General features: G+C 40.8%; 1 protein-coding gene across 3 annotated transcripts in view; it reads right to left on the bottom strand.

Moving 5' to 3' along the window:
* SEC24A (SEC24 homolog A, COPII coat complex component) overlaps window positions 1–23016 on the bottom strand; it is a 128314-nt gene that overhangs the window by 43271 nt on the left and 62027 nt on the right. For all 3 annotated transcript variants that reach the window (XR_011363146.1, XM_069969956.1, XM_069969946.1), the window contains 11 exons: window positions 17514–17591; window positions 11653–11816; window positions 10540–10724; window positions 7694–7796; window positions 7191–7317; window positions 6981–7090; window positions 6744–6856; window positions 4474–4592; window positions 2945–3000; window positions 1808–2014; window positions 329–452 (listed from right to left, as the gene is read on the bottom strand). Coding sequence is in view for 2 of the 3 variants with exons in the window: in XM_069969956.1 (XP_069826057.1) it covers window positions 329–452; window positions 1808–2014; window positions 2945–3000; window positions 4474–4592; window positions 6744–6856; window positions 6981–7090; window positions 7191–7317; window positions 7694–7796; window positions 10540–10724; window positions 11653–11816; window positions 17514–17591 (1386 nt within the window). In the remaining variant the exon portion in view is untranslated. The remainder of the gene's footprint in view (window positions 1–328; window positions 453–1807; window positions 2015–2944; window positions 3001–4473; window positions 4593–6743; window positions 6857–6980; window positions 7091–7190; window positions 7318–7693; window positions 7797–10539; window positions 10725–11652; window positions 11817–17513; window positions 17592–23016) is intronic.

The raw sequence follows: 23016 nt of genomic DNA on the forward strand, positions 1-23016 counted from the left end.
GCCTCATAGGAATGGGCCAACTGAGAAAGTATAGGCCCTGCCCCCTCTGTGACTGCTATATCAGGCCTCTGGGTCAGCCCATTTCTATGATGCAGAGGAAGGGAGGGGCCTACGACACCAACCCAGACAGGGATATAGGGCACATGCATTTTTGAGGGGAGAGACCACCAAGAAATCTTTTATAAGGTAAGATATGAACTCTCCAGAATAGAAGCTGAAGAATGGTGCTGAGAACTCCTTAAATGGAAAGGGGAGGGGGGCAGTGTCACTTAAAGGCATCCTATAATATGCTTAATATTGAAAGAGAAATCTGAAACTGGTACTGTACCTAAAGAAGCCAAATCTGAATATCTGCCACTTAGGAGGAAAAGATCAACTGCTACTTGCTGTCCTGAACAATCCAAAGCAAGCTTCTTATAGAAGTCAGTCGCTGGTGTCAAATTATGAATTTCCTGTAAAAATTCATAGAAAAATCACTTTAGTGTATGAAAAACTATGGTGACCAATGGATTCAGAAATATCAGTTATAAGACTACACACAACTAAAAATACAGACGTGTAAAGGCAGTGGCCTCTTCAGCATAAAGGCATAACTAATAATAGCACATAGATATGGTCAACAGTAGACATCAGTGAATTTACTGTATAAATGAAGCAAATCGCTTCCTTAGCTGGATCTGTCCTGGGAAACTGGGAGAAGTTTCCAAGGACTGGATCCAGCTTTTGCCGGCACCCAGGGCAGAGCAAAATGGACCCCAAAGCTAACAAAGCGATTTGCTTCATTTATACTGTAAAATCTCTAGGTCAACAGAAGCTCAGGCCAAACAAATTAATTAACAAAGTGGCTTATGGTGCGTTTACACAGACAGATTTATCTGACAGATTTTGGAAGCGAAAGCCAGGAATGGATTTGAAAAGAGGATAAATCTCAGTGTTTCATTTACGACCTGTTTCCTGTTTAAAGTGTGTTCTTGGCTTTTTTTTTTTCAAAAATCTGTCAGATAAATCTGTGTTCAAACGCACCGTTAGACCTCAAAATCAATTTTAATACCAGATGTGGTCTCACAGTTACAGAATCTGCTAATCCCTAGAGATTATAGCTGAGCGAACCTGTCTAAATGTTCAGGTTCAGCATTTGATTCCCAACAGCTGCAGTGGTTGCATTCCACCCTGGGGAGTCCTGGGAAAACATGGATACAGCTATAGACTGTATCTGTGTTTTCCAGGACTCCATAGGGCAGGATCTAACTTCTGCAGCTTTGGGGACTCAAACAAACAATGAGAGTTTGGGTTCAGATAACATTGCCTAACATTTTGACAGGTTTGCTCAACACTACTAGGCTTCTTTACATAAAAATTCTTAAAGAGGGTAAAACAGACTGACAAGCTATGCACCTGATAGATTAGCAGTCACTGATCAGCAGGATCAGCTGCTTAGAACCTACACTATGAATAAGGGTAACAAGCAGATAATTTATTCACTGTGTAGTGGCCAGACCTGGTTACTGCAGCTCAGCTGGTGTGCACTTGAACAGAAGCTTACCTGCAGTTACAGGTCACTAAAGCTACACAGTGAATGGAAACTACTTCTTAGCTACATTCAGTGTAGTGCAAGCACCAAATGGCTGATTGGTGCAGGGTCAAGACCCCTTTAAATCACACAACCCCTTTAGGTTCAAATCAATACGATTCTTCATAGTTGGAGAAAGGATACATTCCGTACACATATATACCCTATAGGAAATCATTGTAAACTGCAGAAACTAAATCATATTATTTTAGATTTGCTGTTTAAATGAGTCTTCACCTTTGCAGAAGACTTCTGGTTTGGTTCCTCTCTTGGTTTCAAGGCTCCAGCACCCACTGTCGGCAACTGTGTTTGGAAAACAGATATCCGTCCCCCAGTGGGCGATATCAGCTTGTAAGCGGCCTGTAGTGCTGGCCCAAGAGCACTTTGCGTCTCTGATGATTTGGTGAACATTTGTGGAAGGTTCTTTAGCAAGTCCTGGACCAACTAAGTACAGAAAATATTCAACATTAACTTTAAAGTGACACTGTCACCTTCTTTGTGCATTCTGACATCTCTACACGGGTGTAAAGGGTAAATTTAGCGTTTTTCATACCTTATTTCATATCATACGTCATGATGCTTGTTCAAGTAAAAAGTGTCCTTTTATCAACTGCAGATTGTATAAAGTGGGCGTGACCTAACAGCATTAGCGCCACTTAGACCTTTCGGCCAGCCTGTTCCAATGGCCGGCAAGGGGGTGGGGCCCACTGTGTCGTTGTGGGCGGGGCTAAGTGGCGCTAATGCTGTGAGGCCCCGCCCACTTAACACAATCTGCAGTTGATAAAAGATGACCTTTTTACTTGAACAAGTAGCATGACATATGATATAAAATAAGGTATGAAAACCGCTAAATTTACCCTTTACATCTGTGTAGAGATGTCAGAATGCAAAAAGGAGGTAACAGTGTTACTTTAAGGGCAAACCTGCAAACACCTGACATATCCTGCTTCTTTCTTAGGGCGGGTTCACACTACGGAATTCTCGCGGACAATGTCCGCAGAATTCCGTAAGCTGTCCGCCAGCACGGGCACGCGCTTTTCCGCCGCCTCCATAGACACCATTCTATGGGCCGGCGTATTCCGCGTTCCGCTGAAAGAAGTGACATGACACTTCTTTCAGGGTATAGCGGAATACGCCGGCCCATAGAATGGTGTCTATGGAGCCGGCGGAAAGGCACCCAGATGTGCGGGCAGACAGCTGACGGAATTCCGCGGACATTGTCCGCGAGAATTCCGTAGTGTGAACCCGCCCTTAATGTGAAAACTGACTCAGTGAATATGGAATATCCCACAAACTATGTATAACTCTCACTAAGAAAGTTTTACCTCTAGGAATTTTTCTTACGCATGTTAACGTTGACATGATATTCCGTACCTCTTTGCATTCATTTAAATTCACCAACAGGTTCTCAGGCATTGGGATAAACACATCTGCAAACAGACACAAAACTTGCAATCACATTATACAGTATAAAGTTACAGCTGTTCATGCATAAGATGTACAAATACTGGACACAACAGTCCTCTAAGTAGATTGTTTTATTATTTTTCTTTCAAATAGCATTACATCATAGGGTAAAGGCTTTGCACAATGTTGAAACTAGATTTTATTGCTCCCCTGCAAAATGTCTCAGCTCCTAGGCAGACATATGCCACCAGTCATTTACTGCAAACAAACCCTCCTTGTTGCCGCCACTCATATTCCACGGAGCGGCAGATCGCTGCTATATAAGTCGTTTGACTTTAAACATGTCGAAAGACACACAACTTCAACGATCAGCCAACATGAACGATGTTGGCTGATCGTTGCCTCCTATTCCAAGGGACATTTATCGGCCGTAACGGCCGATATCGGCTGAATACGGACGATAATCGTTTCGTGGAATAAGGCCTTTATTCTACTTTGACAGTTAAATTAAAAAAAGCTACTCATTGTGGTATAAATAAGAGACTTGTATCAGCCAGTATGTTATCAGGATCGCATCTGTATTCTTGTACAGTAAATACTGATAGGTATCTTCTAGAGAAAAAGTCTGATTTACAATTTGAAAAACGGATGATATAATAAATTACAATTGAAATACAGATGCAGTATGGAGCATATACAGAAGCATTTGTATTTGAATTACTCTCCCTATACTTTAATAGGTATATTCAATTTGTAAAGTGAATAAAAAGTAGCATGTGCTGCATTCCTAAAATACACACATCTTATACAGCCAAGTGAAACGTCCTATAGAATACAGATCCACTAATATTCAGCACTGCACTGGTACTTTAGTGTGACAGTTTATTTATAGGAAATCTGTAACCTAGAAAATCCTAGGTGCTCCCCAAGTACAGCACCTCTCAACTCTGGAAATCACAACTCTTCCTACCCCTCCAGCTATGACTGACAGGCAGGGCTCTGCACTATGACAATGCCAGCGAATACGCAATAAGGCAGTGAAGCCAACAGTGATACTGGCATGCTCACCACGCCCCTGACACGCCTCTTTGACTCTTCACAAGGGAGATTAACATCATTCTGTTTCCTACTGAAACCACAAAGGAGCCTTAGGCAGGGACCATTACACTATTTGTAATTATCACTAATAACTGCAATGCCCCATAGTTTGATATGCCAATGGAATTTCATAGTATTAAAAAAAGGATTTATTAACACCACCTTCCCCCTCTGTTCCTACTCAATCCTTCACTTTCCTAGCCAGTAGTCACAGAAGTAAACCTCTTCTCTAACCAAATACCCTGCTTGTCCATATAACCCCAAGCTTTAGGTGGGGGTCAAATACTGTCAGCATCTACCTCCATGTATCCAGCCACAAGATGACTAAGGGACAAGAAGGGTAAGATATACATACACCTCAATATAAGCTGATGTGTCATTCACACTGAGGTACTTACCATCTATATCTGAAACCACTAACATTTGGGGCTGTGACAATCCTTCTTGCAAGCTGTAGAAGTGGATTGTGCTGTCAAATGTGATAAAACCTATCTTCGTCCTTGTGTTGCCAGGAAGCCTGTGTATAAAGTAATGGGTATTGAGAGCTACTGATGATTTCCATCACTACAAGCCTTCAGTGCAACTTGAGTTGAAAATTATATAGCTTGTGGTCAGCTGTGGGGGCCCTAAGTGACCCCAATACCCTAAGTGACTGAACAATACTACTGCAAAAATTCCCTTCTGCCCTTTACTAGCCCATAGGTTCAGTCTGTAGTGGCCATAACAGCAGGACACTGATGTCATTAGCAACCTAGGACTTCGCAAAATTCCTCCAGGGTTGAAATGTTGCACTGTAATTGTTGCCATGCTGGAATAAAAGATACTTTTTTTCTACCGATACCGCCTCTGGGATGCTTTTACCTTCTACATCTTTTTGTGATATGTCCCGTTTAGGACACAGGGACTGGTAACTGTCATCCAATTGTACCAATACAATTGTTCCTTTCTACCTTGTTTGCTGTGAATTTTGTAATGGAATAAATTTCTTTACGTTTTTCACGTAATTTGGAGTGCTATTTCCTGATAGCTGAAATTGATCCTCGGTCTAGGATCCGTCTGCTGACATTCAACTCTTCATTTTACTTTGGTGCTGCTTATATTACTATATATGTCATCCAATTACAATAAATGCTTTTTTGATACATAAGAACTGGATGGTCTCAATAAAGGAGTGTGATAGTTATTTGTTTATACTAGAAGTGTGTCACATAATTTTGCATTAATGACAACCCTCCTGCAAAATGTTTCTAAACCACCAGGGCATGAAAACATTGCGATGTCGGTGTACATTTTTTTAATACTAGTTACTAGACATATGACTAAATATTTTTTTCAACTTTACATTATTCTGTGGGAGGAGCTTAGCTGTGTGCAACCATCCGGTGACAGCTATTCAGGAAAAAGCCACTAACACACAGCTCAATTACTGACCTTGATGTCAAAGCTTAGAAAATGCGCAGCAACAGCAAAAAGCAGCACATGGGGACTTATCATGCTGTGACGATGCATGAAGCTGATCAAAACTTTTTGCATCCAGTAGGACAAACGCCCATATGGCAATTTGCTGTGACAAGTCAAAAGTTTTTTCTATAATCACAGCAAAGTACGTTATTCTCGTTAAAGGTGGGGAGGGAACTGTGGGCCGGTACTCGGGAATAGACTGACGGTGGTTCGGGAAAAAAAGGACCGCACCACTGGCATCCCTGCACTGATCCTTTAAAGGTTTAAAAAAAAAAAAAAAAAAGATTTAATGTAATAGAGGGCAGTACAGGGTAACAAATGGATTGAGAAGTAGATGAGGTTCAATACTGATAAATGTATGGTCAAGTTAAAAAGTTGCAACTAGAAAAAGACAATACATAGACACAACTTGACTGGATTACGGGAGTGCCACGTCTTTAGTGCTCTGTTATTACTGCGAATCTTGAGTCAGGTTCCTTAGAACCCAACACAGGACTCCAAGTCCTTAGCACTGTTCTGTTATAACGCTGCACTGAATAAATGGAAGCTTATGCCCATGATGAAGGATACATCAATGCAAAGATTATTTACTAGGTAAAACTGACATGGAAAAAGAATTTTAGTTAAGGACACATTTGAAAATAACTTTTTAAAAACATTTTCTGAATAGGTTGCTTCTAAAGCCTCTGTAAATGCTATTTTTTCTCTACTTCCTTTCTGTTTCTTTTAAATTCTAAAATATTTGTTTCTTTTTCCAGTTTCTTAAATATAGCAAACTTATGATATCAATTATTGCAATCCATAATTCCAATGTACACCTCCATTAAAACATAAAAATAATTGTAATATCTCTCTACATTTGTTTACAGCTTATATGATTTTCACTTGCAAATTTTATGTGCTCACCCCTCTCTCTCTACCATGCATGAGCTGTCCTCAAACGCTTCTCTTCCCCATCTGAATGTTCGAAGAGTCAGCAAAGCGACGTGCCAGATTAAAAGAAAATTAGAGAGAAAGGGGCGCTGCATGCCTAGGGCACGAGGCATGCTCGAGGTCCCGTCTCAATAACACCCCGCCTTGCTGCACTGCTGAAATAAAAGTTAACCTAAACCCTTCTTCTGGATCAACACTGCAGGTAATATGTTGAATTGTATGAAGGTATGCTTATTTTTCTCATATTTAAACCAATATTACTATGTGTACTTACCATTCCAGGTTGTCAAGTAAGGTTTGACAGGCAGTGTTCAGATAACCCGTTTCAATGGCATTATGTGATACATCAAACATAAACAGATACACAGGAGGCTGAGGGGGTCGCAGCTAAAAGAAGAAAAAAAAAAAGAAAAAAAAAAAAAGAGGAAAAGTAAATGTGATTTGCACAGTTGCAAAGAATTGTATAACAAAAGTGGTATACTGTGACACTAAAGCAGGGGCAGCATGTTACCATGTATTCAGATGGGGCCATGAATTCTATAGTGGCATTCTGGACTTCTGGCCTTTTGTGGGGTTCACCATAGACTCTGGTAACAGGGTTATACATGAATTCTTCCGGGACTGTGAAAAGGGAAAAAAAAAAAATAATACCTCAGCGATAACATTGACCGGACATATCACCAACTCAAGAGTGACAAACAGTACGCAAATCCACTTTTACCGTCATTTACTCTGTAGCACAAGTTGCATTTCCATCGCCTTTGGTCCAGAAAGCTAACAAACGGATTAATGTAGGTCCGACAAGAACGACATCTGACAATAGTGCTGGATGTTACAACAGGTAGTTGCTGAAAGACAAGGTGTATAGGGTTAAAGACATCTAATAAGTAAATCTACATCTATAAGTCAATGCATGCTGTACTGGAGTAGCATGACATTTATTTTGTTAATAGCAGTTTGTCTGTTTGCCCGTGACTACCAAGTGCCCCATATAATCACGTTGTGACTACCACTGCCACCCCAGGGATAAAGGGGTTTCAATGGCTTTTTCCCTATACTTCTATGTTAAGCCATTCCTTTGCTATTACTTCTAACTAAGGAGGCGCAGCACAAGTGTTAAACAAACGTGTCATGAGTGGTGATGGAGCTGAGGGTTTAAATCCTTGCTTCCTACTAGACACATACAAAGAAATTACATTTTACTTCTATTTCAATCTCTCTTACCGACAGATCTTTGAATGGATGTAGCAGGAGCCCTAGAGGAAGTTTGGCTTTATTAAGTAGAGCCTGTGTTTGGGGGATGTTGGTTAAAGTGCAGCGGAACAGCCTAAAAGAAATAATATGATCAAGATCAGCCAGATAATAAGAATATTTCATTCATCATTTCTAGGTAAAACAGCAAAAGCAAAAACATCTCCAATATATGGCTATACTCCACTCCACACACCTTCACTACCTACCTATCGTTTATTCACGTTTAAAGGGTTTATCCTGCGTTAAACTTTTAATATCTTGCTGCTGTTAGAAAACAATAAAGTGCCCATGTTTACCTGTCCACCAGTGTCAACCGCTGACTGCAGCACCTCCACTTCAGTGGCAAACTCATTTTGAAAGTGACAGCCCACAGCGCTGTGCAGTCTGTCAATAAATAGCCAAGCAGGCTGTAACTCCTGGGACAAGTTTGCCGCGGAAATGGAGGCCCTGCAGTCAGCGGGGGACACTGCCAACACTGCAACAGAGAACTGGGGGAGCATGAATAAGCATGCCTAAGGCCAGACAATTCCTTGAAAGGGAAATATATATAATCTTTCTGGCGCCAGTCTTCTTTTCTTAATCCATCCCGCCATTTTTGTGCCCCCTAGTGCACAGTTCACCCCCCCCCCTTCCATACTCCTCCCTATGCATATTTAATAATGCATTAGCAGGGTGGTCTTTAGGTAGGTGTGATTGAAGGAGACGGCGGAAGGGCCGAATGCCCCCAGTGATCCTAATGAGCTCATTTGCATATTTATTTTTAATTAAAGTTAACAGAAACGGCAGGTCTGACTAAGAAAAGAAGACCAGCAGAGGAAAGATGGCGTACGTGGCTGCAGGGGGTTTGTTTGCAGGAAGCTGCTGAAACTTTACCTTTAAGAACTGCTTTACTCAAAGAAAGCATTTCAAGATTAAGGGGCAGAATTCGTGACTGTTAGAGATGAGCAAACTAAAAGTAATGGTGCCTTTAGACAGAGAGATTTATTTGACAGATTTCTTAAGCCAAAGCCAGAAATGGATTTGAGAAGAGGAGAAATCTCTTTCTTTTATGAGCAGTTCTCAGTTTATATTCTGTTCCTGGCTTTGGCTTCAAAAATTTGTCAGATAAATCACTCAGTGTAAAGCAGGGCTGTGGAGTCGGAAAAAAATTTAACGACTCCAGCTTTAAAAAAATCTTTAAAAAATGTAGAATTGAATTTTTATATTTATTTTACACGTTTTGCTCATGAATATATATTATGAGCAACATTCTAATAGGACACTGGCCCTATTACATAAGGGTGGTCATGGAAAAGTTGTTGGTCACTATTTGGCAGTTTGTTTCTAAGAAGAGTGTGTGTGTGTGTGTGTGTGTGTGTATGGGGGGGGGGGATATCTGTGCTGTTCTCTTCCTGGATGCCTGTATATGAGCAGCAGTGTAATATGAAGATATCCTGTGTAATATAGAGGAGGAGGAGGAGAAGACATAAGTAGTGTAGCTGTAACCTCTGTCCTCAGTGTGGTGTTTCCTCTGGGAGAAGATTGTGTGTTTTTCTGCAGTGTTCTATGGCTGCAGCTGTGTGTTTGTGTGTGTGTGTGTTTGTGCGCGCGTGCTATGGCTGCAGCAGGCTGTGTGTTTGTGCTATGGCTGCAGCAGACTGTGTGTATGGGTGCAGGCTGAATCAGAGGACCGATCCGAGGACTGCACAGGAGGAAGGTAAGAGACCTCAGTCAGGAAAAGCGATCAGGAACCCCGCAGACACGCTGCGGGGGTCCTGATCGTTAAGTGACCGGAGATGCTCCGGTCACTTATACTTAAACGCCGCGCCACCCCGCCATTGATGGTGAGGGCCTGGCTGCAGATAGCAGACGGTCCTCACCCGGTATGGGGCAGGCTCAGCTTGTGAGCCCGCTCCATAGCCCGGGACCGCGCCAGGGCGTACATTTACGGCCTCCTGCGTTGTCCCAGGCACTGAGGGCGTAAATGTACATGTCATAAATGTCATTAAGGGGTTAAGTATGGTGAATATTTAGTTAGAAACATAGAAGGCTGTCAGCAGCAAAAGATCACCTGCTCCATCTAGTCTAGTTCTGAGTTGTTCATGACATGGAGGCTGGAGACTGGCTGCACCCACTGCACACACAGGAGAAGCTGCTGAGCCAGTGTGATAAATAAGACTCAAGCAACAGAGCGCCGATCGGACCGCACATAGGAAGGTAAGAGACTTCTGGCAGTCAGTTAAAATGATCAGTACCCCCGAAGTTACACTGCGGGGGTCCCGATCGGTAGGTTACAGGGGCTGCCCGCTCGTGACAGACTCCCTGGGCGTAACTGTACGTCCAAGGTCCTCTAGGGGCTAAGGGCTGCATCTATCTTCTCCAGGCTGAGGAATGCAAATGTTGAGCGATGTGGTTCACACAAACCTGAACTTACTATTAGTTCGATCATTTCTAGTTCCTATACCATGACAAAATCTTTAACATATGCATGTGACCTAGCAACTCACACAATCATAAAAAGCAGCTGGCCTATTAGACAAAAGGGAATTGTAACATCCATCTGTCAATTTATACACACATATTTAGTACTTTACTGAAAGAGTAGTGGATGCTTAGAACAAACTTTCAGCAGATGTGGTTGGTAAATCTACAGTAACTGAATGTAAGCACATGGAATAAATGTATATATCCTAAGATAATAAAAAAAAGTAACATAAGGACAAAATAGATGGATCAGATAGATCTGTTTCTATTAGTATCAGTGGAACAGCACAATGCAAAGTTTACAGAAAAGATGCTATAGAAGTGTTACAGGAAATGTAAGATGGTACACATACTCTGGGCTACAATTCAGTTTCTGGAGATCTTCTTGCAGACAAGGTTTTGGAGGCTTGACTGATGTTGGTGGTAGTATGTTCCTCTCTTGTAGAAGATTTACAGCCCGAAGTTCATCCAGCTGCTGTGCCTGATGAATGCTCAAACCTCCTACGGAGGATACCAAATTGTTCACTCCAATGTTGGGCTAAAATGAAGAAAATTATATTCAGTATAATTAATAATTTAATCAATGGAGATAAAGAGCAACTACTTTTTGTTTTTCTAAACACATCCTTATGATCCAGATAATACAGGAAAGAAACAATTTCATCTTTAAATGTTGGCAACGCGTCTAAGGCTGGGTTCACACTGCGGTTTTCTATTAGTTTCACAATGTGTAATTTTGATGTACAGATGATGTCACGCTTTTGGGAAAGTCATAAAAATATATACTTTTTATAGCATAAGTCAATAGGAAACAGATGCTGCTGCATCTGTTTTTGAACCATCCATCAACGTATTCGTTTTCTTTTTTTTAACGTACATATTAAAAAGAAATAGAAAAAACAGTGTGAACCCAACATAAACTTTCTAAATCTGGGGAATCAGATAAAGGAATTCATAAGTATTAGATAAAGGGCTGCAAGAAGTGTATTACATTAAGCCTTTCCGCTATGATAAATGTGGTACTTGTGTCCTACTCAGAATGACTATGGGAGCTGGAAGACCACCTATAATATAAGTTCTATGTTGCATTTTTAGCTGGGTTTTTTCTCAGGTGCTATAAGTAGTATATTTGTTGCACTGCAAATTCCCAGCATATATGAAAAGGTCACTGGTATATATGTTGGGTTCAAGGAGGTCTATGGATAAGTTTACATGTTAAAGGTGGAATGGGATGAAAATAGCATAAAAGAGACACTCTAAGGGTTCATTCTGACTGCGGAATTAGCACAGAATTTCAAGTGGAGTCCGTGACACAGACTCCACTTGAAGTTCCGTCAATAGGATGTCTCACATGCACTTTGCCATCCGCTCAAAGAATTGACATGTCTGCGCTAATTCTGTAATGTGAACACACCCTAAAGCAAAGTAATGACTGCAGCCAGTTAGGAAACGGGTATATTTTGTACCTGTGAAAGAGGTTGTGGTCTGTTAGGACACTGCTGGCTGGTGGGTGTTAATCCGGGGCCACTTGCTGGAAAAACATTCTGATAACCAGGTGGTAATGATGGGTATGCATTCCTTGTTATTTTAGGATTCTGTGGTGAAGTAGGCTGAACAGGTTGAACCATCCCTATAGTATGAAAAAGCAATGCATTATATAACCAAAGCGCTTCCAACAATCTTAGTATCTAAAGAGCTCTTCTTCCAATTTCCTGCTGCTCACACACACTAAATGTGTAGGCTGCTGCAACCACTGCTCTCAAAAATCAGGGAATCAGGAGCAATGTATAGACGAGATCATTCTTTTCACGTCATAATTAGAAAGGACTCAGCTAATTCATCTGGGTGACGCAATATAAATGTAGCAGAGTTATTCTGCTTCCTGAACATCCTCTCATTCCTGCTTCCAGATCGGTTGGCTTTAGGGCAACAAGATCAACAGACAGCTCCCTCCAGAAGACAACTATTATCTCCTAGAATGTCACACAACAATGCTCCAGCCCCTGCATCAGAAGACCCTCCACTGGACCTCTTTCAGCTCCTACCTAGAGAAGCATGATGGACTGGCTTGTCTATTATGTCATGTTCAAACAATTCTAGTTTGAACTGTTCCACTTAACTGGTCTATTAGTTTCCCTCTCCACTATATACTATTGGAGCTTCTGGCATCCCCTGAATACACATTTTATAATAAACAGGTTCTGAGAGGCAAACCTGATGCCCCTCCTGGTCTTTTCAGCTTAGTGGCATAGGAACTGCAATATGGTGCTTGTGTATGATTATACAAGTAGTGCTGTCTTGCAATTCTTATGGTTCCCCCTAGTGGGGTACTAGGTGTATTTCGCTTTCTAATTCCTTGGCAAGTTTTTAGCAAGGTCCTGTCCTGTTCCGGTCTCTGCACTGACAGGCCGCTCACTGCTCAGCCAATCACTGGCCGTGGTGTCAATGCAGAGACCTGAACAGAAGGCAGAGCAACAGAGATGTGGTCAGGTAAGTTAATACTTTATTTTATCCTACAATCATCAGCCGTTGGCCATGTATCGCTGTTGCTGATGCGCGTCCGGCAACCGATGATTTTAGGTCTGGACCTAAAGATCAGCAAATGAACATTTCATTGGCTGATCGTTCTCTCTATTACACAAAGCGATAATCGACTGAATCAACCTGTGTAATAGGGACCTTAAGAAACACATATTACTAGTATTGCCTTGTTAATGCTATCCAACAGTCTATCGTAGCGCTACAAAAGACTCCAAAGCGAGCGTTGTGAGTATCCTTTTGTCACACTCTTTCCCGTGGGAGTTTGTCAAGTCTTGCAGTGATGAAGAAGGTAGGCTTTTGATGGTAAAGGGCAGGATTGCTTCAATTCTGTATATCTTAGTGGTAGCGTACTTACCTAATATACCTAAAATTACCTAAAATTCTTGTAGCTTTATTTAAAAATAAAGATTTAAAATCCACAGGAAAAAAGGAAAAAAACCACACACTGACATATTTCAGGACACAGTCCCTTAATCATGGCAAAAAAACTATGTAAGTTACAACCTTACATAAGAGGAAAAAGGCCGCCAAGAGGAAAAAAACACCCAAAATGGGGGAGGGGAATAAAATCGCATGATAACAACAGATATATAATTAGTAAACACACGTGACTGCAACAGATTAACCCCTGAATGATCCTTACACAAAAAGTCATTGTACAACCATAATCATAAAAGCACATGAGAAAAAAAAGATTACAAAATTACATAATAAATCATTTAGTAAATGTATGAAAGATTACTTTTATAATTTAGACCCAGGGGAGCCCGTGTGCAAAGGTGCAAGATCCAAAACTCCTCCCTCTTTCTGAAGATGTGAACATGGTCACCGCCTCTAGGGGGCAGACGAACATGTTCTATTGCACACACACAAAGACTGGTGCAGACTCCCTGATGTACCTCAGCAAAGTGTCTGGAAAAAACAGCTATAGATTTGCTGGATACAAGAGCATGCACGGAGACCACATCAGAAACATATTCTGAAAATCTAGTCTTAAGCTTACGTTTGGTCGATGCGACGTACTGTAATCGACATATGCCACATTTAGGTAAACAAACCACATTAGTGTAATTGCAATTAAGAAATGATTTAATGGGATAGGAAATGTCGGTACCACAGAGCAGAATTCAGACTGTTTTCTGGGGAAAAAAACATAATGGACATCAAGGTAGGACACATTTGTGAACCTGCTATATGTAACCAGGTAAAACTAACAACTTTATCCGTTGTCAAAATAATGGGCGAGAGTGTATTTCTAAGTTTAACACCCCTTCGGGCTACACATTTCATACCCACTGACAATATAGCCTCACCAATAGTGTCCTGGTACAGTAAAGGAATATATTTACAGACAATATCACAGATTTCCTTATACTGTTGACTATAAGGTGTGGAAAATACCAGAGGTGATGCTCTATTAGGAATATTATCCAGACTAGGCTGGCCCAATGTACTATCCTGCAGATGATATGACCTAGGACGACTCTTGGCAATGGCTTTAGCTCTACTGATAAGGCACATAGCGTAACCTCCTGATTTAAGACGCTGCACAAGATCCCGCCATGCTTGATCGTAAGAAGACCGATCTGAACAACTACGAAGAATCAAACAAAGCCAGAAGCTTCCGCAGCCATGCCATTCCATATTAGGAGGATGTCATCATACCAAGAGATACACTTTAAAAAAGGACTGTATGTAAGACAGCCAACAGTCTGAACGTAAAACTGACACAAAAACTAAAAAAGGTGTGAGAAAGCAAAAAATTCAACAACCTCTTAAGCAGGTCCAGGTAGCCAAGGATCAACGTGTCTTGATAAAGAGACCAGAACAGCCTTGAAGAACGTTGTGTCCTGTATTATATGTTTTTCAATAAAATATTTTATCATACACCATTGATCCTTGGCTACATGGACCTGCGTCCGATATCCTGTTATTAGAGTGGAGGAGTTTGTGTATTGTTCCTAATAGGTAAAACAGATGTGGCTGCGGTTCTATTATGTGCTCTTTGTAATGGTGTGTTTACACACACAGACTTATCTGACAGTTCTTTGAAGCCAAAGCCAGGAACAGACTATAAACAGAGAAAAAGGTCATAAAGGAAAAACTGGGATCTAGCCTCTTTTCAAATCCATTCCTGGCTTTGGCTTCAAAAATATGTCAGATAAATCTCTCTGTGTAAAGGTACCCTAAGAGTTGTGCCTTATTCTTGCACAACTTGCGAAGGTGAGAGTTCCATATACACCTTCTTCTCATTTTCTTTGTCTGGATTTCGCTACGGAGTGCTGTCTCATTTCATCATGTCAATTGTATTTTTGCCTTTTTGCTATGTTTGGGGCGGGCTGCAACTGTTTATTGCTTGACGTTGTGTGGAAAAAATAAAGAATTTGAAAAAAAAAAAAAAAAAAAAAAAAAAAAAAAAAAAAAAAAAACTGACGTGTGTGTGTATGTATATAATATATTTTTTTATAATATACATATTTTTTTCTTCTCTATCTTTATATCTATACACACACACACACACACACATATATATACATACATGTCGGCGCTATATAAATATATAACAATAGTTTTAATTTATATAGCACCAACAGATTCCGCAGCACTTTGCAATTCTGTGACAAATAAAGGAATTATTATAGTGCTTGAAAAAGCACTATATTGTAATGCCTTTTTTTTTCTTCTTCCAGTTTCTCACAATTTTCTGTAATTAATACAGCCTGAACCATTTTGCATACAAACGCCGTTCAAACTGCATTTCAAAGCCCTTAGCAATGACAGGTGTGCTATATATTTTTGGTTTTACGGATTTAACTTTAAGAAATTTTCATTTAAAAGACCAAATATTGCCTATTTAAGTGAATGGCGGAATGTCCAGAAATTACAATATCATACAGCACCGCACTTACAGCCAATCACAGCACACATGCAAATAGTTGAAATGTAGCAGCCAATAGAAACTTACAGGTCCTTAAATCATTGCCTGACAACATCCACACAGTCACGTCACATGTACAATAAAAGATGGCAGGTCCTTACGTTTTTGCCTCACTGACAAATACAGATTTACAAATGATTGTCATGGTAACTGTTCAATTTTCTTTACTATCATAAGGCTGCTGTGGATATCACTGTTAATAGGTTAATATGATTACTTTTAAAAGGCCAGTTTGTACCAAATTAGTTAGGGCCAGTACCACATTGTTCTCAAATGACCAGTGCTGAATTCGCTCTTAAAGGGTCGGTACCAATTTTCCATTAAACATAACTTTTTATATGTTGCTACCCACGTCGAGACTAACAATTCATTCCATACTTGTTACTATCTATTCAATCTCCTTTCCTCAGTTTTGAGCATGCTGCTTTCTGCTAAAGACACACAAAAAATATCTGAGCTGTTCAGTCCATCTTTGCTCTGAACCCCAGAAGGATTCATTAGCAACTTGACCTGAGATTAACCCTCCCAGCATTACAAAGAAGCTACAAAGTTGCAGATAAAGCCAACCACGGACTTGTTTACATCAGCCATTTCGGAAGGGAAGATTTTTGTGTCTTCAGCAGAAAGCCGCAGCTCAGAAGCAGAGGAAGGAGACTGAATAGATTAAATGAATTGTCAGTTTCACCATGGGCAGCAATATATGAAAAGTTATGCTTGAGTGGAATACCCCTTTAAAGGGCCAACACCACAGATGCTCTTAAAAGGGCCACTATAGGATTTGTTCTTAAAAGAGTGGTACCGCACACACTCTTTAAGGACCAGTACTGAAGGAGACGGTATCAAAGAGCTAGCCTAACACATCCTTAATGTCATGGGTCGTTAAAGGGTTAAAGTTTTTCTTAAAGGTGTGCTCTTTTAAGCAATTTGCATTTTCTCCTAGAAATGCACACCGACTTATTAATGCAATCACACTGAATAAAAAAAATAATCAAATTAATCAGTATCAAATCTCCTAGTATGAAAACTGAGAGAAGTTTCCCAGGACTGGATCCAGCTTTTATAGGCACCCAGATCGGGGCACCACGGAGTTCGAAGGCTGCTGGCTGATAAGCCAACTGCCGATTTAACAAAGTGCTTTGCTTTCTTAATACTGTAAATTCACTCATCTCTACCCCAGATACATGTGACAACCTAGCAGAACCTTATTGGGTCATTCCAAGCTCACACAGGGGTGTCTCCTGCACACAGGGGTTACTGTAGATATTAGATGGAGGTCATAATAATGGAACTGAACGGTGTAGACTACTGATTGAAATTCCTGCTCTCCCAATTCTTAAGAGTCCAGAGGACGGTGTCACACAATGGTCAGACCACTCACTGGCACAGGACGAGAATGGATTTTAATCAATACATGACAAGTTGTACTGAATCTTTCGCTCTATAACATGACACAGATAGATTAGCAAGCGTTATCATGATGACAGGTTCAAATTAAGGCTAAGAAAAGCTGTCTCCTTTAAGAATTAAAGGGAACCAATCAGCACGATTGTGCAGACATGGCTCCTTGCTGCACAGCATAGCTCTGCTGTGCAGCTCCCCAAAGCTACTAGACGCATCTGTGGCTGTAGCTTTATAGCGGGGAAAAAGTAGTTTTATTCCTCAGCTCAAGAATGGAAGAGGGGCTCAGTGTGAACGGGCTGTAAATTAATGCTGTTCAGCAGGGAAACCCAGCAGCACAATTGTGTCGATTGGTTCCCTTTAATCTTTCTGTTGCAACAACATTCTGTTTGACCGACTGACATGAAACCTCAGAGCTTTGTTTTATAAAGAGAATTATCAGGCACATACCCATGTATCCACCTCCTTCTATTGTGTCGTAGCTATTCTGAACAGAAGTGCAGTCACTGGTTGGAAGTTGAGCAACACCTGACAAAAAGAAAAAAAATTAAGATTTTTGTGTTAGTTTTTTTTAAACATAAAAAATGGACACACCTGTACAGCTATTGATGTTTCTTTCTTTGACAAACCACAGGGAAATAGGCCTCTGAACAGAAGTAATATCACAGCCTAACCTAGTTATTGACCATGACTACCTTCATGCAACTTTGCAACGATAGTCTAAGGGTCCATTTACACAGAAAGATTATCTGACAGATTATCTGCCAAAGATTTGAAGCCAAAGCCAGGAACAGACTATAAGCAGAGATCAGGTCACAAAGGTAAGCCTGAGATTTCTCCTCTTTTTAAATCCATTCTTGGCTTTGGCTTCAAATCTTTGGCAAATAATCTGTCAGATAATCTCTTTCTGTGTAAATGGACCCTAAGGGACTACTGTAAAAGGACAGTTTGACACAAGCACCATAAACATGCGAGTCCTGTTAAAATATTCTTAGGCCTAAAGTCCTGGCAACATTGTGTCGTCATTGCAGAACACATGGGGGAACTGTTTCAACTGCATGCATTCGTCAGCATGTGTGAACTCACTCTCTCGGTATTTTGGAGCCCATAAAACAACTGTCCAACAGCTCAAAAAATAACCAGCACTGGATTGAACCCCATTTAACTCCATTAACCCCTTCATGACCGAGCCCATTGAAACACAGATGTCCAGGTCAAATTAGTGCAATGCTCCTCGCCGCCTTCTAAGAGTCTAGCGCTTTTATTTTACCACCTACACGGCTAGTGGGGATGTCATAGTTTGTGCCATGATCTCTAGTGTTTATTGGTATCATATTGGTGTAAGAGAAATAATAAATAAAAAATAAAAAAAAAATCAGTAATCCAGGTGTTTTTTTTCCCCATTTACTCGATTCAGAATACGGGAACAATAATGTTATATTTTGATAGAACATTTTCACGCACTATGATATATGTTTATTTTACATATTTAGATTTTTATAATGGGCAAGAGGGTATATTAAAGTTATTCGGGGGGGGGGGGGGGGGGGTGGCAAGGTTAATATCTTTGAACACTTTTTTTTAAAACCCTTATTTTACTGTAAAACATGCCATCATTAGATGGCATATACTGATCTATGCCATAGCATAGCATAGATCAGTGTTGTCGGCGATCTGTACATAGAGTCGGCCTGAGAGCAGACTCTATACATAGATGGCCAATCCGACAGGATGGAATTAAGTGGCTTACCCCCGCCCATCGGTATAACCAATCGGGACCACTGCAGCGTGGCTGCAGGGGTCCAGATCAGTCAGTGACAGGGGCTTAAACGCCGCAGTTGCTGTACATTGCGGTGTTTAAGGGGTTAAAGAGGTTGTCCAGTGAAAATCTTTTTGGTGTCAGAAAGTTATATAGATTTGTAATTTACTTCTATTAAAAAATCTCAAGTCTTCCCACATGCACCTATATGTCATGCAGGAAATGTATTCTTTTCAGTCTGACACAGTGCTCTCTGCTGACATCTCTAGCCAAGACAGGAACTGTCCAGAGCAGTAGAGGTCTTCTATGGGGATTCACAGAAAACCGAGACAGATTTCCCGTCTCGGCCAGAGATGTCAGCAGAGAGCAATGTGTCAGACTGAAAATAAACCAACATTTCCTGCATGATATATAGAAGCTAATAAGTATGGGAAGACTTTAGATTTTTTTAATAGAAGTAAATTACAAATCTATATAACTTTCTGATATCAGTTGATTGGAAAGAAAAAGATTTGCTGGACAACCCCTTTGATGACAGGCAGCTGCAGGATCACAGCTGCCTGTCATTATGCTGGCCTCACTGCAGCGGTCCCGCACACAACAAACACCTCTGACACTCAGTAACGTATATATACACAAGTACTCCAGCGGATGGTGGGAACACACTACCCAGTGATAATGTTTTACAATTTACCCCCATCCAATCTAGTGACCACGGTGATCCCTTATAATATACATATCCACAAAAATTAGATCAACACCCGTATAAAAATTAGATATCTTTAGTTAGCAAAACTTCAGCGCCCCAAATGCTTAGCTGGCATGGCTTTGCCAAATATTTTCCTATATAATTTAGCCGGACAACTCAAATACTTAAGTCAGTGGGTTGGGCCCGAACCCCCTACTTCCCTGGAGATAATGTTAGACTTCGTCCCTCTTCCCTCCCTGTGGTCCTTACTCACAGCTGACGTCCTGCGGAGGGGCACATACCTCCCCATTCATAAAACCATCCATACGGTTTGGGCGGCCGCTGGATCGGTACTACATTATACAGACATCCTAGCAGAAGCCTGCTTGTGGTCTAACTATAATTTCACACATCTTATTTCTCTACCAGACCTTCAATTTTGGGACAATCTGGGAGTTCAAACACTGGCCGATGTTTACGAGAACAATGTTCTAGTTACATTTGACATCCTTAGGAATAGGTATGACATTCCACGCACCCAATTTTTTAGATTTCTTCAGCTTCGCCATGCACTTAATGCACAATTTCCCCCATCACACTCCCCAATTTCATCCTACCCTCTCATCGGGGTTATAAGATCTCAGGGACCAAGTGGCCTGATCTCCATGTTATATGACCATCTGATCAGGGCTAAAGCAACACATCATCCACTCCCATCATTCACTCACTGATGAACAATGTGAAGAGATGCTGGAATCACACTTGCATGTCTTGCCAGCTGCTAACAATAAGTTAACCCAATTATATATCATACACCAGTGTTATTTGACTCCTGTCAGACTGTTTCGGATGGGTAGGATACCTGAACCCGCCTGCCCTAAATGCCAACACCAGCCAGCGGACTTTTGGCATATGATGTGGGCCTGCCCACGATTGGTGGATTTCTGGGAGGAGATCATAGGCTTCCTCTCTGAGGTTGTACAAAAACCAGTGACCGGCGAACCCGCTATGTGTCTTCTTGGCATCATGGACGAGGAAGTATGGCCACATCATATTCGCATCAGCATGCAGGAAACTTTATTCTTGGCCCGAAAAGCCATCGTCTTGAGATGGATTGACAGACGGTCTCCCCGTATCTCTACCTGGATCTCCATGGTTAATAAAATTATAGACTATGAAAGGATTGTCTTCACCCACAGGAAATGTCCACGTAAATTTACCAAAGTATGGGGATTGTGGTGACTACGACATCTGACCATGCTGTGAGAGCCTACTTTTACTATCTGTTACGTGCATATGTATACCTTTATGTTGTCTTGATATGGACACTTGTACCTTATTTGACTTGTATGCGTTTTATTATCATTCTGTGTATTACTCTAAACAGAGTTTAAAAAAAAATTAGATATCTTTATTAACAACATTAAATATACAAATAAAATAAACAAGAGGCAATTCCAAACATGAAATCTTCCAGACCGTGTAATCAGAATAGGGTTCAAACAGGTTTTGTGCAACATTAGCAGTCAAAAAAGTGCAAATGACAGTGCAAATGAGAGGCTATGTATGGTGAAGATCACAACGTCTAGATTTATTCACAATTCCACACCAAAATGGCGTCTATCTGCAGTGTGTCCTCAGTATATCCCATTTAGCTACCCTCACTGTGGGCCATCCTAATACGTAACATCTGCCCAACAGTCTATATGTAAACAACTTAACATTATTGCACAATATCACTCTAATCGCTATTTATCTTACCCATAATCATACACGTCTGGTCAGTTCCCCAAACTTAATTTTTTTCTTCAGTAACGTATGTATACGCTCCTGCTGCATGGGATATCTGGAGCAGGAACGTATATATACAGATTGCTGACATGAAGGGGTTAAACATGGCCATACAACCAACAGCCGACCGTTCGTTTAGCCATCAATTATATCTCCCGCCCACCAGCCGTCCTCCTCATACACAATTGAGAATAAAATGCAAAAAGGACAACACAGAGGATAATGCAACTACCAGCGCTGTCACTGACAAAAAAATCAAATTCATCAGGGGGATCGAATAAAAAGGTGCTTGTTTATTCAGTTGCACAGCGTTAACATGTTTCGGGAGAGTATCCTCCCTTCCTCAGAACCAAAGTTTCGGCATCTCCTATGTCATTGTCAAGTGCCACTTGAAAATGGCTTAGGAGACACCAAAACATTGTGTATTACTTGTGAAGTTTGCTGCACATTGTTATATGGAATAAATTCACGTTTGCATTACCATCGGAAAATAGGGTTATCAAAAGGGGTGGGGCTTTTAAAAGGTGTGTGTCAATTATCGTTCAATTTATCGTTACCGCAGCTACATGTACGATAAACCGCGATATTGATTTAGGCCATTATTGCCCAGCCCTAGCCATACACCTTAGATTGACGTCTGAATTCACTGTGACTGGCAGGTTTGAAGTCTGAGGTGTATGGGGACCTTAAGTGTTATTGAACTCAATTTAAAAAAAAAAAACACACACACACACACACACACACACACACACACACACACACAGCAATTACTATTCAGCTAAATTTTACAGCTGTAGTTTCACAGCCATAAATATAAGTGCAGTGTCCTTCTTTAGTCATGTATTTCAATTATTTGGAATGGATTTTTTTTATACATTTTTTATTCTGAGGTTGAAAATATGAATAAAAAAGTCAGTGTGCACATAGCTATATACTAGCATAGATATCTGTAAGCAGTGCAAATAGAACAGTATAGATAAGTAAAGGCGCATATAGCAATGGTGACAGCGAGGTCTTCAGGAGACATGAAAGAACACATAATCACAGGGACTCAGAGTACAGATCTAATTATAGCCCCGCATAGAGTTTCTTCAGTATATTTTTGTTCTCCAGAGAAGTGTCCTTCCCAGGGAATATCCCTGAGTACATCAACACAGCAAAATACAGCTTGAAACCAAATGCAACTTGGTAAAAATACACCCTGTAACCACAATATAACATAGAACGTCTGTAACTGAAATCACTTGAAGCCATTCTCATCCTTCCATGTTGGTACAAGGTAATGGGCCTGAATTGTAACTTCTCACAAACCAGTCTCATGTGTTCATCCCAGGGCTGTTGAGTCTGATAAATGGTCAATCAGAAACCAGAGGAGTTATTTATCACACTGGTGTCAAGTAGATCTGTCTCAACAGCTTCTTCTTATGTCCTACATGATGGGCAACTTCTAACTGAATAAGGAGGGATATAAATAAGATTCTCATGTGTGTGTGTGTGTGTGTGTGTGTGTGTGTGTGTGTGTGTGTGTAGATGGATCAGGTGGTCTTTTCTAACTAACAGTTCCCCATACACAAAAACAAACTACTAACAATGCCAGACACCTGTTATATAGAGCTCAGCCATAGTGATACAGGGGTCAGCCATAGTGATATAGAGGGATCAAACACAGGCCCAAATTTAACTGCTCTCTGTCAGCATCCGCGCTCCTGAATCAC

Source organism: Dendropsophus ebraccatus, chromosome 1 (genome assembly GCF_027789765.1).
Source record: "Dendropsophus ebraccatus isolate aDenEbr1 chromosome 1, aDenEbr1.pat, whole genome shotgun sequence".
Classification (NCBI taxonomy): Eukaryota; Metazoa; Chordata; class Amphibia; order Anura; family Hylidae; genus Dendropsophus; species Dendropsophus ebraccatus.